General features: G+C 33.4%; 1 protein-coding gene across 2 annotated transcripts; it reads right to left on the reverse strand.

The window, feature by feature from the left end:
- Window positions 1-6,473: 6,473 nt before the first annotated feature.
- Window positions 6,474-13,775, reverse strand: LOC110653479 (uncharacterized). 2 transcript variants are annotated; one of them, XR_002494580.2, is made up of 12 exons: window positions 13,326-13,775; window positions 12,340-12,427; window positions 9,922-10,013; window positions 9,674-9,792; window positions 8,450-8,565; window positions 8,243-8,370; window positions 8,068-8,154; window positions 7,666-7,726; window positions 7,541-7,581; window positions 7,320-7,440; window positions 6,651-6,795; window positions 6,474-6,564 (listed from the first exon to the last, which is right to left on the reverse strand). XR_002494580.2 is itself a non-coding variant. In XM_021809128.2 (11 exons), exons 1-11 carry the CDS (start codon window positions 13,685-13,687, stop codon window positions 6,736-6,738), a joined length of 1,275 nt encoding a protein of 424 aa, XP_021664820.2. In that variant the 5' UTR covers window positions 13,688-13,775; the 3' UTR covers window positions 6,474-6,735. The 2 variants fall into 2 exon arrangements, 1 of the variants encoding a protein (XP_021664820.2); XM_021809128.2 differs by having other exon boundaries at window positions 6,474-6,795.
- Between the last annotated feature and the right edge of the window lie 3,523 nt (window positions 13,776-17,298).

The raw sequence follows: 17,298 nt of genomic DNA on the forward strand, positions 1-17,298 counted from the left end.
CCTGGATGCACACCGACAATGACTTTGTCCCAGATTATTGAATTTACAAGAAATCACCCGTTTCATTTTCAAAACTTATCCAATGTCCTCAAACAACACAAGGATAGTCAGACTCAGTTCTGTCTAGATGCTCCATTTCTCATAGTCTTTTGTTTCAGTCCCTTAGATCATCTACTGCTTGAAGAAAAATAGTTCTTAGGTGCATGACGACCCTCTATGCCATTGGTTTTAAAGTTCCCACTATTCCCATGTACTATTTTTTGAGTGACAGAAGCAATCAGAGAAAGATAATATGGAATTTTCTTGAATGGTTCAAGTCAATCCCTCAATGGTGCAATGACTTAAAAAATGAATCATAATGGTCTATGGCATAGATCACTAAAAGATGCCAAGCAATTCTGTTCATTATTCATCCTGCATCGTCCTTTCTTTAGAAATCTTAAAGGGATACTCTGGACTCAAAATTCAGTCTACGAATATAAGACTTATTACAAGTCTGTCACTACAAGAGGCACCTCCATTGTTCTTAGAAAGGAAATAACATCCTATTTGCATGAGCTCAACCACTTCAGACCAAAGGCCCTAATTTTGAAATCAACCTCTATAGGTCCAAAAGCAAAGCCTGAAGAATTTTCAGATTACAATTCAGAGATATGGCAAGATTCCCAAGACCTATAAGATATGAATACTGAAGACAAGCCCTTTGACAAACCTGAAAACTCTTGGAAAAAGGATCTCTATGGCAAAGATATCGATTCAAATGACCCAGATTATTACAATAATAATCTGAGTCCTAGTCAGAATTTCTTTTAACTCAAACAGCAGCAAGGGATGCCTGGAAAATCCATAATTAAGCTAGACCACATGCCTCACCTACCATGTGTGCATCTACAAAAGTCTCAACTACCATGTGTGCATATGCAGAAGTCACATGTTCCACTGTTGTTAGTCAAAAGTATGGCTATCATAGTCTTAATCTGTCGTCATATCTAGTTTGAATTTGTTGTCAAGTTAATAGTCAAAGATGTATGGCTACCCTATATTTAATTTTTCCTAATATAGTAAAAAATGTAGGCTATTCTGTCACAAGCTTGACATTGTGTAAAACGTGAAAAATGCCACCTTGTATAATACTATTTAACTTTTATCTTTTCTTCCCCTTCCTTCTATAAAAGGAGGATGGTTGTATCACCAAGGGGCAGAATGTAATAAAACTCTAGCTTTTCTTTCCATTCTTATGGACTTCTAAACCCTCTCGCTCTCCCAAAAGTTTATAGTCTATGTTATATTCATACTATCCTCCATTAAAGACATAAGTATGCTCCGCACTTGCCTCTACAATGAGGATCTTGAGCATTAGAAAATGTTAGTTCAATGATCCTTTGCTACGATCTCCTTAATCTGGCTCTATATAACAATACAAAAGGGTATAACCTTGAGATTTATTAAGCCATGGTGGCATTGTTATCTTGCCACTGCATGAATATTGTTATCTTCTTCCTCATAGCTCGTCCCTCTTTCCTCTTTGCTCTTCTAGCGCACTCCTTCACGATGCCGTATGCTAACCACTAGACGCCCACTTCTTAAACTCTAATTTGCCACCGTGCATAGCCATCGTGCACAGCACCATGATGATGAACAGACCACCTCTTAAACCCTTCTACCTCCCTACTTCTCTAAATTGTCAAGTTTTAAATTTATTATCGTCATGGTAGCAGATGAAGAAAATTCATCACCAGTACCGACACCGGTACTAGAGGAGTCATCTGCTGTAGTTAGGTGCATTAAGGATAAAGAAGGAAAAGTGTTGGTGAAAGATGAGGACATTAAAGAAAGATGGAGAAATTATTTTAATGATCTCTTTAATAATAGTCAAAATAGTAATAGCGTGAATATAGATTATAGAACAATAGAAAAGAATGTGAATTATACTAGAAAGATTAGATCTTTAGAAGTAAAGGAAGCACTTAAGAGAATGAAAGTGGGTAAAGCCTGTGGACCCGATGAAATACCAATTGAAGTGTGGAAGTATTTGGGAGATATGGGAGTGGCATGGTTAACTAAATTATTTAATAAGATTCTAAACTCAAAGAAAATGCCTGATGAATGGAGCAAGAGTATTTTAGTACCTATTTTTAAAAATAAGGGAGACATACAGAGTTGCTCAAATTATAAGGGAATTAAACTCATGAGCCATACTATGAAGTTGTGGGAGAGAATTGTGGAGCATCGACTACGTCATGATTCTTCTATCTTTCTCAATCAATTTGGTTTCATGCCCGGTCGTTCAACTATGGAAGCAATCTTTCTCATTAGAAGCTTGATGGAGAAATATAGAGATGCGAAGAAAGATCTACACATGGTTTTTATTGATTTGGAGAAGGCTTATGATAGTGTTCCAAGAGAGGTCTTATGGAATGTGTTAGAACAGAAGAGGGTATCTATTAGGTACATACAAGTATTGAAAGATATGTATGAAGGAGCAACTACTATTGTGCGCACAGTGGGAGGGGACACAAGAGATTTTTCAATCTCAATTGGATTACACCAAGGATCAGCCATAAGCCCTTACCTTTTTACATTAGTTTTAGATGAACTGACGAAACATATACAAGAGAGTATTCCTTAGTGCATGATGTTTGCGGATGATATTGTTCTGATAGATGAGACACGAGAAGGAGTCAATAGAAAGCTAGAACTTTGGAGAAGTACTCTAGAGTCAAAGGGTTTTAAGTTAAGTAGAACGAAGACAAAATACATGCATTGCAAGTTCAGTGAAGGCCAAACTGGTGATAGGGAAGGAGTTAGTTTGAATGGAGTGGTATTGTCCCAAAGTAATCACTTTAAATATCTAGGCTCAGTCCTTCAAGTAGATGGGGGATGTGAGGAGGATGTTAGTCATAGGATTAAAGCCGGATGGTTGAAGTGGAGACATGCCACGGGAGTTTTATGTGATTGTAAGATTCCCAATAAATTGAAAGGAAAATTTTACCGTACAGCAATACGACCGGCTATGTTATATGGTAGTGAGTGTTGGGCACTGAAAGAGTCGTATGCATCTAAGATAAGAGTTGCAGAGATGAGAATGTTAAGGTGGATGAGTAGCCATACTAGACTAGATAAAGTCCGTAATGAGAGTATTAGAGAAAAGGTAGGAGTGGTGCCAATTGAAGATAAGTTGAGAGAAGGGAGATTGAGATAGTTTGGTCATATGAAGCGTAGACATATGGAGGCTCCAGTTAGACAAGTAGAGCACATTAGGTTAGAGGATAGAAAGAAAAAAAGGGGTAGACCTAAATTGACTTGGAGGAGGGTAGTACAACATGACTTAGAAGTATTACACATTTCTGAGGATTTAACCCAAAATCGTTCAGAGTGGAGAAAGCGAATCCATATAGTCGACTCCAAATTTTTGGGATAAAGGCTGAGTTGAGTTGAGTTGAAGTTATTTTTTTATTAATTTCCTTGCATAAAATAATTAAATAATATAATAAAAAAATTCACTTCTTTTCATCTCTTTTCTCTATTTCCATTCCAACCAAACAATTGCTAATGCCTCAATTAAAAAAAAAAAACTGTTGGGCAAATGTTCTCTCCCTCCTCATAGCTCGTCCCTCTTTCCTCTCTGCTCTTTTAGCACACTCCTTCACGATGTCGTATGCTAACCACTGGATGCCTGCTCCTTAAACTCCAAATCCTCGTCGCGCACATCCACTACGACAACAAACAAACCACCTTTTAAATCTTTCTGTCTCCCTTCTTCTCTAAATTGTCAAGTTTTCAATTTATTAGCGTCATGGCAGCAGATGAAGAAAATTCATCACTGGTATTGACATCGGTACTAGAGGAGCCATCTGCTGTAGTTTCCAGTAATCAAACTATAGTTCAACAAATCCTACCCATCATTCCACCAGTAGTTCTGTCACTTATGCCACCTATTGCTCCGATACCTCCACTTTTTCCTCCCACAATCCCTTGCTCATTAGCCCCTCTCCCTATCCGCCCATCTGTGCTTAGGCTGCCGCCTGTGTTGCAAAATGGTGAAGAGAGGACGAGTGACTCAGATTCTAATCAAGATGACTCGGGCTCTGTCGAGACTGCTTCGAGATCAACTGAGGATTATGAATTCTCAGAAGGAAGTCGACTAGTAAGAGAGAGGAAGCAGAAGCTAGTGCAGGAAATCATGATGAAGCGGCGAGCTATAGCTCTAGCCATGCCCACTAACGACATGTCCGTCTAGGCCCGTCTCCAGCAGTTGGGGGAACCAATAACGCTGTTTGGAGAACGGGAGATGGAGCGATAAGACAAGCTAAAAAGACAAGCTAAGGATGCTTATGACAAAGCTAGATGTTGAAAGGTAGTTGGAGAAATTGACGAAAGCTCATGAGAAGGAAGAAGCTGCAGCTACGGCACCTTCAGATGATGCCGAGGAAGAAATGCTTCAATATCCATTTTACACAAAGGGTTCAAAATAGCTTTCGGATGCTAGAATCCATATTGCAAAGTATTCTATTCTAAGAGCTGCATTGCAACTTCGGCTCTGTTTGGATGGGGTGAGGGAAGGATAATTAATTGGAGGGTAAGGAGGGGGAAAGGTAAGGAGGGTTACAACAAAAAAAATTTCATGTTTGGAATGAGGTAAATTAATGGAAAGGTAAGAAGAGGTAATATATATTCTTTATGTTTGGAAAGAGGTAAAAAAGGATAAATAATTGTTAGAAGCACAATAATACCCTTTCTTATTAGATAAAAATTTATTCTTTAGAATGGATTATTTAGAAAAAAAAATTGATAATTGAAACATAATGATTGCAGCAAACTATTGAAAGAATAAATGATTTAACAACTGAAATTAAATAGAAAGATAAAACTAACATTGTTTCTGCAAGAATTCGAAATTCACGTAAGAGAGCGGAGAGATCAAGTACGACTACTTGAGAAAGAAGACATTTGTTTGTATTGGTAAGTTAGATTTATTTTTAATGAGTATAATTAGATTTTTATTAAAAAATTAAGGACACGAAAATAAAAAAAAATAAAGTAATTTTCAGCTCTCACCTATCCTTGTTTACATTCCAATTTGAGGTGTAAGAAAAATTGAGATTTGATGAGTAGCATATTCTCTTCTTTCTGCAGTTAGGAGAGTGAATGTAAACAATTTTCTTGTATTGAATAATTTATTTTCTGGTTAGTTGACGTTTCTTTTAATTATTGTAAACAATGGGCTAGGAAGTATATATAGTAGAACAAATGCATCATGACCTGTTAGAAAATGTCCATGCTCAATCCTTTGATTTTTCTTTCAGCCACATTCATTTTCCATTTTTTGGCAGCCTCTCTTCGTTAAAGCATTGGGTTGTTTCTAAACAGCATTTAATTGACTAAGATATCCCAATTTCTTTTGCAAAGTCTGAAACTTACTTCAGTTGGTTTATATGGTTTCACAATGATGTGCCATGTGGCAGCTGCTACCTAGTGGCGTCACAGTCACAAATGCTTCGTGCCTTGTATTGTTTGTGCCATTAAAACAAGTATTGGTTTTGAACTTTATTTTTGAATTGTCCATAAAATGTATTGTTAATAGCTTTGTTAGAGTTCTCATATGGTGCTGCGCATTTCTAAATATCATTCTCCCTCAGCTTGAAATTGCCTTGCACTTGCGGCTTGTTATCATTTTTATCTTTAAAACTTTAGTCCTTACATTGATAACCTTTTCATCTTTACATTAAGCCTGTCAAGCGTGCATGGGTATGTGAAATTGTTTTTTTTTTTTGTGGCAGATGGGTGTTATATTGCAACTGTCTCACATGATCGAACTATCAAGCTCTGGTCCAGCAGTACCAATGAAATGGACGCGATGGAAGTAGACTAGATTACCTTGAGCTCCTTGCAATGACAGAAGATAAGTTGTTAGATGGTCCTGATATTTGCTGATTGAGTATCAACTTGTGTTCTAGCTTTGCTTCCAACTGTGGCATTTTAACTCAGTTGTAGCAGCCAATTTTGGTGAGAGATCAATGTTCATTGCAACTGTAATCCTCTAACATCTGATGTCTTTGGTGGGCAGCTCTCCCACGGTCCTACTCTATGATAAGAGGGAGGAAGTGATCGTTCCATTCCACAAAGATCTACAAACTAAAATTTGCGGATATTTCATTTTTGTCCTTACAAATCACAAGGATAGTGCAGGTTCTTTTTTAATAAATTTTCTTATTTTTAATGATTACATTTTGATCCTTGCTAGAATCATAATAGGGCAGTGGCTCTCATTTAAATCCATCAGCTCACCAAAATACAGCTTTATTGGCTTTACAATATTGATATGATCTTTGCATGTGGAAACTAGAAAATGACCTTTTATGATTCTATTCGTAATCGGAAAAATTCAAATGGTGATTCTGCAATGCTGTTTCCCTAATCTTGGCTGAAACGTGTGCTGTTACTTCGGGTATAGCTTACAGACAGACAACAGATTCTATACTGAAAGTTTGCTTCATTCCCGTAAAGAACAAGATTACAAGATGTGTTAAAAACTCTAGTCTAACAATTCTGATAGAATGTAGGCTGCATCCAATCCAAAGAATGTCAAAATTGTAAGTAATTGTTGTCTTCCAAAAAAAAAGGTACCTGTATCGGTAGCAATACTCTACCTTTGGACACATGATATAACCCAAATAGATGGCATGGCATGCAAAATAAATAGGAGCTGAAATTTGTTTCTTTGATGTTACAAGCTCATTTGTACCAGCCAGCAAGCAAATACCTTAGCAAGAAACAGAAGCAGCATCCAATAGCCTGTCAAACATGATACATATGAGCTATCATGCAGAGACGCACATATAATTTTGCATGGAAATGAGTTTCCTAATGAATGATGCATCCAGGAAGAATTTCAACCAAAGCACGTTATGATGTTGCAAGATGATACAAGGACCCAATAGGCGAAACCTTAAAATTAAAGAAACCATACAAGTCACCAAAAAATTAAAAAAAAACCATACAAGTGGAATCTTGATGAAGAACATTGGTTCAAAAGAAACTCACAAGCATGGTTTTAGATGGAGGTCCAACTATAGTGTTAAATTTAAAAACGAACAAGAAAGAAAAGAAGAGGAGAGGAAAAAAAAAAAAAAAAGGAATGAGTTCTAAATTGCTGTCCTCCAGCACCCAACAAAATAACATCAGTGCATGTATAAACAAACTATTGAAGAAAGGGCAAAACGTTGGTGGTGGTGTGGGAGGAGATAGATAGAGAGAAAGAGATAAGGGGACAAACAACGCATAAGTTGAAGAACATTTCTAACATGTGAATAAATCACCTGAACAAGAAGAAGATGGATACAAAGAGACTTTTCTGACTTTCTGCCAAAAATTCTCAAATAAACATTGACAACTGTTCCATCATTAGTTCCGGTTAGCAGTCCTGTCTGAGGATCAAACCTGGAAAAATATACAGAAAATGAAAAAGATCTCCAGAAAATGATTCATATCAGCTAGAGTCCCTAAAGCATAAAGCATAATTGACAACAGGAAACACTACCTAGGCAGACGATGCCGTGGGCAATAAACATAGCCAGAAAGCTGAACAAGCAGAACCACATATTAGACATCCTATTGGAAAACCAGAAATTCAGAACTAGAAAGAGACGAGTTATCAGATCAAACCTGGGGAAGCGATAAGAGAAAGTTTATTACTTGAGGTAAAAAGAAAATCAGGAGCGTTTCACTGTTGAAAAAAGGAAATTATTATATTAGGTTATAGAAAGGCATAGTGATAAATGCAGATTAAGGTTAGCAAACAAGTCATCATGTGGAAGACTAACACAGCAGAATCTCATGAAGCTCATGGTCTTAAAATGAGACAACAAATCTATCACATGGTTATATATCAGTTATCAAATGGGCATGAGATTGAATGTGAGAGAGAGAACAGAAGCAAGCCAAATCAAGTAAATAAGTGAATGAATGCCTAACATAGGTCTCAAATCAAGTTAGTGTGGAAATCTAACATCCATACATAAGTGATTGATAAATAGAAAATGTGGAAGGACATGCTGGGAAACACACCTAAAATGGCCTAAAATCCCGACAACAGCCATAGTCATTCCGGCAAAGTATGTATAAGTATCTCCCACAAAAACTGAAGAAGGATACCTAACACAACCAAAGACAACAGTTAGATGTTATGTTACTGCACAAAATAAACAGTAATAAACTGCATGACAAATGGAATGAAGTTTACCAATTGAAAGAAAGTAAAGCCATGGAGGTGGCCAGTAAGGGTTGAGTAAGATAAACAGAAAATGCATGGGCCTGTTGATACTCGGGATCCACAGATGCTCCAATTTGCATTATATTGTGTATCAAAATCTGCAAAAATTGATAAGCTGTCTCACATTTCATAACAGGGCAGATTCCAACTGTTTTACAAGTCTTTGTGCTTGCTTACAGCAGATGCGATCACAACTGTTTGCCCGACTTCCAGACCATTTATACCAGCATGAATGTTAATGGAATTTGTGCAGAAAACCACCAAAAGCCCCATGTATAGCTTATATATCCATCCTGTTCCCAAAAAAAAAGAGCACAAGGAAAGAAATAATACAGAAAATTACAAAAGGGACCAAATAAATAAAATGTGCTGGACTCAAAATTTGCTAACGATTGTTCATAACAATTTTTTTTTTTTTTGCAAAAATAATAGCACAACACCCAGTGAAAGGAACCCAAATTCCATAAGTTTTACAAGAAAATTAAATAGTATAAGGGAAAAGAGAAGAGGAAAAAAAATGGTGCATATTAAAGGGATAAACAATGGAAATAAATGTCAAAAATGCACTTGGACAAACAAGTCATATATGCACTGCTACTACTGACACTTCTCAATACGAGAAAAAAAAGGGCAAGAGTCCCACAAACCCTGCAACTAGTAGTTGATGAAAAAACATACACAGCTAGTAACTCATTTTATGATTCTCTTTTTCAGTAAATGATGACAGCTGAACCCCCCAGCTTTCATTCCACTATGCAAATATAGCTTTGGCAAATTCAAACTTTACTAATTGATAGAATGTGGAATTATCCCTTCCTCATTTTTTGCCCCTCTTCTTTGTTTGGATCCGACTTTTTATGCTGGATGGAATAAACACTTTTAACGGTTATCATTTTGCAAATGCCACAAAAAGGATGCCGAGATTACACAGCTATGACACACATATCTTTCAATAAGACACCCTTTTAATTCAATGAACAAACAATTTATGGTTAACTTCTTTTGCATTGATCGAGAATACAGGCACTCCCAGTGGAAATTTATTGACTGAAAGACCAGATGAAGCTCATGAATTAGATAGAGCATCCCACAATATTACAATTAACAAAATTTTAATTTCAGTTGTCTGTGCCAGTGATATACGTTAAATATTCATAAACCTCACAACTTGAGTCATTGGTACAACTTAATTTATAAAAATTAAAAAAAAAAAGAGCTCAGACTTTTCTAAAAAACAAAAAAGAATTTTTGTCAATAGAGGTTCAACAAAGTAACAAAAATATGATTTCTACTTCAATGTTAACATTTTTTTTTTTTTGGAATTTTACTACTCAGATAAAGCATCTTGTGAGTGGGTTTTTTTGGAGGGTGGGGAGGAGGTGTCTGGATTCAGAAAAATACCTAGGTCCAGTATTTCATGCCCAACATATGGAATAAGAGGCTTTGGTATTATGATAGTTGTATGTCCAGCATATGCCATCAACAATGGAAGGGCAGCAATTGATGGCAGGAGTAATTTCCTGCTCTTAACAGTTACAAGTTCGAGCGTCAGTACCTCATCATGCATTATTCAAAAAAGAAAGCTCTATGTGTTTATTAAGGAAAATATTAATAAGAGAGAAATCCTTAGTGGAAAACTAAATTCTTACACTCTCCACGGTACATCAAGGACATCATCCACAAATCCAAGTAGAGTCATGAAGCAGATGCATGCAAGTGCTGCATTATACTCAACAAGCCACTGCATGTATGAAAATTTCAACATTAACCATCAATTAGTTAAAGCATATGGTCATAAATTGTGAACATAAATCAGGCTTAGAGCTAATGGTGGACTCTCAATAAAGACAATATGTACACCCTAAAATTGAGTAACATAATGGAGGAAACATTTAGACAATTATTTGAAGCTGACAAGCTGTAACTAAGATAGAAGAATCCATTCTCAAACTTCCATTTCTTTAACCAAAGGAAATAAGATATATGATCAAATGAGTTAGTTCCATACCATTCAGAGAGCTTCAATATATCCAATGTGTCAGTGTCAGCCAATAAGAAGTTAAGGCTGCGTTTGGTGCAAGGGATTAGACAATACAAGACAATATATGACAATTACTACACAGAACAAGACAGCAAACAATTGTTCCATCCTATGTTGGTGTATCTAGGAGAGACAAACTAGTTGTCCTATTTTATGTTTGATAATCTTTAAACAAGATTGGACTACATGCAGAAATGACAATAATTCCTCACATCCTAACCCATGTTTGGAATGTAAGTATGAAACGGATTATATTATAACATTTCTCTTAAATACAATTACTTGTCTAGTTTTGTTAATTTTAGATGTCTTCTTACGTGAGAGGTAAAGTAGTAATTACATTAAATTCAAATTAGCTAATTTATCATATCTAAGTATATGATAAAAACATATGAATAAATATGTAAATATATTTATATAAATTATATCAAATAGGAAAATTAAAGATATAAATAATTTCTTTTGAGTTTTTATAAGGGGCATTTTTGGAATAACAATGTTATCGATATTGTTTCATGGCCCCAGATAACTAATCCAACGGGATATGAGAGACAAAAAGTACAGAATTGGAAAGTGGATAAGAAAAAAAATACACCTTTTTTTTTTTTGTTTTGGTTCAAAAGGGGCAACGAACATAGGACAAGGTGAGATTAACTTATCTTGTGTTTGCCATTCTCACACATCAAATGCACCCTAAAGGTCTCTCCAATTTTCTATAACTATGTTTAGAACTAAATCAGGTAAATATTGACAAATCAGAACTTTTCCAGCAGAAATATTTAAAAAGATCAAAAAATAAAAATAAAAAATCAGAAGCAACTATTCAAAGAATAACACATGCTGGACTTGTATGTCTTTTTCAAGAATAACACACTCCTCAATCTAGTGTCTAAGAGCATGAATTTTGGTAAACCATTAGCCATCATGTCTTATCCCACAGCCTCATCAAATATTCTCTTCAGCCTTTCCCTTCCTCTTCTAGGTGGTAAATCCCATTTTCTTGTGCTATTAATAGCCTCAAAGCAAACAAGAAAGATTCTTAGCTTTCTCTTAAACAGTACTCAGTTGATGCCACCTCTAACTTAACAAGGCATTCAAATCTAACCGATTTATTTCTTATTCTCCACCTCATCCACTCTCACTCTTCTCCATGTCTAATGTCATTTTCTGCACTACATGCGTCGTATACCTATCTATGTGTCCATCCCACATGCCACATGTTTAACAAGAGCAAAATTTTGGCCGTCTAGTGGTCCATAATTCTTCTCTCCTTTATATTGATTTATCAAATCCATTATCGATATGCTTCTCTAATTTATCTTTTTAAATATGAGAAATTCTCCACCTCCAATTTGCTTCTCTCAATGTCCACTTTGCAATAGATGACCAGTCTAACTCCGACATAACACAATTAGATATTTTAGGCATGCATGAGCCATCAATTGTGTGAACCTGCGTTTTTTTGTGCAAATTTCAATATGATGACGCCAATATCTCATCACCATCATACCACAACTGCTACCACTCACCAGCAACTGTAATTCACAGCTTTCATTCTCCAGCGCAGTTTTGCAGTTTTAGATTTTAGGTTTGCACCATATCCTCAGAGAATCAAAGATTCCTACTATATTGAATATTGATTTACTAGGAACCTAGGGTTTAACAATCGGTTAGCAGGAAAAAGGTTGCAATATGCTATAATCATCATAAAATGCGGTTTTCAAGATCTGTAACCTTTTTACTGTTCATTCAACTGGCTTGTGCACGTGTGCGTTAGTTTTCACACTGTAAACTAGTGATGATGAGAAGGAGAAATGGTGAGAGTGAACTTTAATGTGTAATGGTAATACAAAAAGCTTAACAGCACAACCAAAAAGAGAAATTGTGATTAGAAGAAAGACGTGAAAAAACTAAAATAGACATTTTAATGGGTAAAATATCATTCAGTAGATAATGATATAAGTTCAGACATCACTTGCTGACAATCAGAAAGAAAAAATGCAACTAGGCAATATAATATTCTTACAATGGAATCTGCTGTGAAGTTAAAATACTGAAATAAGATTGCCAATACCAAGAAGACTATCCCAACAACAATACCCAATGATTCAGGCCTGCAAAACATAGAGCTAAGTTAATAAGGAAATTTTGGTAAATGAAATGGATGGGTTGAAAAGATTAAAATATAATCATTGCCAAATCATATTGTCTTTCTAAATCACAATTCTGATAATCTAATTCCTTGATTGTCACCAATTTTCACAATTCCAGTGAAAATTTTCTTAAAAGGTTATCTCTTATGGTGTACACACCCCAGAAAAACACAAGCTTGAATAAACTATTTTTGAACTTGTTGAAAAGCACGCACCAAATCACTTAAAAGCTACAAACATAAGCAAAAAATTGTTCTTCAATACTTCTGAACATTCCAGCTCAGGATCTTCACATTGTATTGTTTATGGGACATATCAATGCAGAGAAGCAAGAAAAAACAAACACAAATTTTATTTTTAGATTACCACAAAAACAAAGTGCTCACAAATTTACTTGGAAAACAAAATAACCAAATGAGAATGGAATTTCCAAAGGTAGTAATAACTTTAGAGCAGCAGAGCATATCACTGAGTGTAGCAGTTCCAGTGCCAGTAAAGAAAAAAAAAAGGGAGAAACGAGGATCAAATCACATTCTCTCATTGGAACACATTAGCAATTTGTTTGTCTCTCAAATAAAATCAAACTACACGGACGAATTAAAAGTTGCTCAACAAATTTAGCAGCAAACAAAAAAAAAACTGTAAGTTGCATTTGCACTCAACAACTGAAATTAAAATTGCGAATGCAAGGCAAGCATACCATTTGATTTCGATGACACACCCAATTCACAAATGATACCAAATGCAAACTCCATATAAAATCAAAATTCAATACATACCCACATCACAAAACGAACCAAAAAACCAAACTCAACAATCAAACAGAAACAGAAAACGACAATTAGCAATAAAAACTCACACTTTAACAGTGCCCTGAGGGGTACCCTTCTTGTTAATATCATAACCAAAAAGATTCCTCCTCAAAACGTATCGAGAAGCCACAGGAATCATCTTGACAGTCAAGAAGAATCCTGCAAGGCTAAGGACAGCATTGATGAGGATTGATATTTTGAGGTCATGCTGGATTTTGTAGTGGTAGAAAAGCAAATAAAAGTAAGGAGCGATAAGCAAGAGAGAGAGCTTGAAAATGGAGGCAGATTTTGGAGGAGCAATTGGTGAGTCAGTAGTTTCTTGGGGTTTGTGATCGGTTTTGGTATCGGTACAGACTGATTTCACGGTGCTTGTGTCTGTGGCCGCTAACGCCCTCTTGCGAGCTGCCATGCCTAACTCAAAACTCTCTCTCTCTCTCTCTCCCTCTCTCTCTCTCTCTCGTGTTATGGAGTTTGAGTTCTTGCTCCTGCGTTTAATTTGGGTGAAAGTTTGTTTCTCCTTTGTTTGATGTCTCTTTCCATGGGCGTCACTGAAGCTAATGAAATCTTGCCACGTTGGCAATTTGTGTGTAGATTGGGACCCACTGAGAACTTGCCATGTTGGAAAGAGAGTAGACCCTATATTTCTTCCGAAATATTTTTTAGCGTTTTTTTAAGAAAAAATATTTTTAACATTTTCGGAGAGGAAAAATATAAAGGGAGTGTTTGATCGGAGAAAAATACTTTTTTTAAATATAATAATTAAAAATATTAAAAAATAATTTAAAATTAATTTTATAAATTTTAATCATAAAAATAATAAAATAATTTTTTATAAATTATTTTTTAAATAATTTTAGCCTTTAAATCTCAATGTCAAAAAAACACTTAAACACTTAAGGGGTGTTTGGTTGACTTTTTAAGTGCAGACTGATAAACACCCAAATAAGTAAACTATAATATTTAATAAACTTAAAAAAATAAAGTTGATAGCTGACAAATAACTGATATGATATTTATCAATAACTGATAAGTAACTGATATAATATTTATCAGCCGTAATTTATATCAGCTCTATTTTTAAAACTATTTTTTATAAGTTGATAATTAATTTTATTTTATTTTTTATTTAGACTATATTATCCTTTTTTATATAACTCAAAAATTAATATTATTAATACTTTTATTTTATTCATTTGTAATCTTCAAATCTTAATTAGCGCATTATAATTTTATTAAAATATTTTTTATTAACAACATAAAATATAAAATACTTATGAATTATGAAAAACATATATTTTTTAATCTAAAAACTTAAAAATTAGCCATAAGTTTTTCCTTTATAAATAATAATAATTAATTTGTTATTTTATAACTATATTTTAAAGTTATTTAATTATTTTTTTAAATAATTTAATTAATTTTTATTTCAATAATAAAATAAGTAATATAATATAATAAATCAATAATTATATATTTATTTCAATAATAACATAAATTATATGATATATGTACTTATTAGTTATTTTACATATTAACAGCAATAACTAAATATAATTTTACCAAACACTTAATATAAATCAATTACCATCAGCTACTAGCTATCAGCTAACAGTTATTAATTATATTTAACAGTTAAACCAAAAGGCCCTTAGTCATTTAGAAGTTCGGCTAATTATTACATGCAACAGAAGCATTAAAAAAATAGTATTCTATAAGTACAATAAATCAATTTTTGTTTAATTATAGTAAGGTGAGACTCATATTTTCATAGAGAGGAGCATATGCATCGAATACACCTAATAATCTTTTGTGAAACTCTATACTTTCACAAACTCATACAAAAATTATCTTATAAGTATATTATAATAAAAATTTTTAAAAAATAAATTACTAACAAGATAATTATATTTTAAAAATAATTATTAACAAAAATTACTTGCAAAAAATTACCTTAAATATGTTATAACAAAATATTACTAAAAAATAATTACTAATAAAAATTACTATTAAAAATAAATTATTAATTAAATTACAAATAAAAAATAAATTGTAAAAAACTTACTATTTTATGACTACTAAAACTACATTACTTATAAAAATTACTATTTATTAATAAATTAATAAATTTATTAACGAAACAAAATATATAAGAGACAAATTATGAAGAAAATAGAGAAATTGAGAAAAATGTGAATTTCAAATATGGCGTATGAATCAAATTTAATCAATCATAAAGAGCACCTATGTATTATCAAAGATGGATCTCATAATTTTAAACTTTTTCATCCTGATGCAAGGCAATATTAATTTTAAATATGTTTTAGTTTAATTTGATTTTTATTATTCTTTTTATATATCAGAAATATTTAAAGAAATAAATTAATGAAATTATTTTAATAAATAAGTTTCAATCTATATTATTCAATCAACTTATCTTTTTATATATGTGTGGAATTGGAAGATTTTTTTATTTAATATTTAGAATATCTTTTTTTTCAGTTTATTTTAATTTTATGATGGATTGATAAGTCTTTCAAATTTGAAAAAAAAAATAAGTATTTTAAATGTTAAAAATATATGAAATAAATCCTTTAATTTTTAAAAATAAATTAAAAGATATTGGATTATAACTTGCCTCCAATATAAGTCTTACGCATCTGATGTGTAATATTCCAATGGGTATCTGCTGCATCCTAAAGTAGATTGAAGTTGTTTTTTGTTGGATGGTTTAGAAGCTATGGGTTTCACATTTCCGTCATAGTTATTATCACTAACTTGATTATGATTTTATGAGATATGATTATGATTATTTTATTGAGAATAATCTTCTTTTTCATCATTATCGTTATCATTCTCTTCTTCTACATTGTTAATAATGTTAAAAGAATGACAAAAATTACAAAATGTGAAAGAAATCAATTAGGATTTAAAGGTTAGGTTTTGGATTTTGGAAAATGTTCTTTCGTGAGCATGTGGGGGGTGAATCTAGATATTGGTTTTTGGATTTAAGTTTTGAATCGGGTTTTGAGTAGTGTTTGGATTCATGTTCTTCGGATAGAAGTAGTTTGTAACACCCTTATTGTAGAGATTCCGTACATTCTACTGTTCCGATGATCGGTGTCGGGCCGAATAGCTAGAACATCTAGAAAAATATTTAAACTAAAGTAACGAACCATAATTAACTCAAATATTAATAAGAAAAATGTAGGAAAAATTTTGAAAATAAAATACAACCAAGTTAAATGAGTTGATACCTTAGCGATGGGTAACCCAGTGAGAAGTTGTGGTCTTCGCAACTAGAAGTCCTAAACCCGGGAGAAAATTTATAAAATAATTTTTGGGACTTCAGAGAAGAGTCATTGAGGTTTCTATGGCATTAGAATGCCAAGAAAAGCCTTAGAAAAATTTTTCAATTGGTACAGACAGTTGTAGTCTGTTAAGCCAAACGAAGGGCATTTTAGTTATTTCGTCTTCAGATATGATTTTTTGTCGACTTGTCCAGTTAAGTAAATAATTATTATGATATAAAATATGAATAAATATTATTAAAAATTAAATTAAAACTGAGTAGAAATGAAAAGAAAAGAAAAATGAAAGAAATTGAGAATTATGACATCATATGATGTCATTAAAACACTTCCATCCAATCCCATTGTGACACCTACTTATAAACCTAATTAAAAGAGATAAAATTGAGTAAAATTAGAACACAATTCTGCACTCATCTTCCCCATTCAGCCGGCACACTTTTCTCTCAACCTCCATGAGTGTTGTTTCATCTCTTTCTTCCATTCCCATGAGTTCTCACTACTAAACCCTAAGCATCTTTCATTAAAACTTGTCTACACCTCTTGGGAAAGTGTTTGGCAGCCAAGAAAAGTCAAGAAAGTGAAGGAAAATTTAAGATTGGATGAGGGAAAATTCTGATCACACAAGGGTTAGTGCTAAATCTCTTACTTCTCTCTTTATATTTTTGATTTAAACCTTGAGTTAAGTTAGAAAATGAAGAAAATTTGAAGA

The sequence above is a fragment of the Hevea brasiliensis genome, chromosome 5, assembly GCF_030052815.1.
Source record: "Hevea brasiliensis isolate MT/VB/25A 57/8 chromosome 5, ASM3005281v1, whole genome shotgun sequence".
In the NCBI taxonomy this organism is placed as follows: Eukaryota; Viridiplantae; Streptophyta; class Magnoliopsida; order Malpighiales; family Euphorbiaceae; genus Hevea; species Hevea brasiliensis.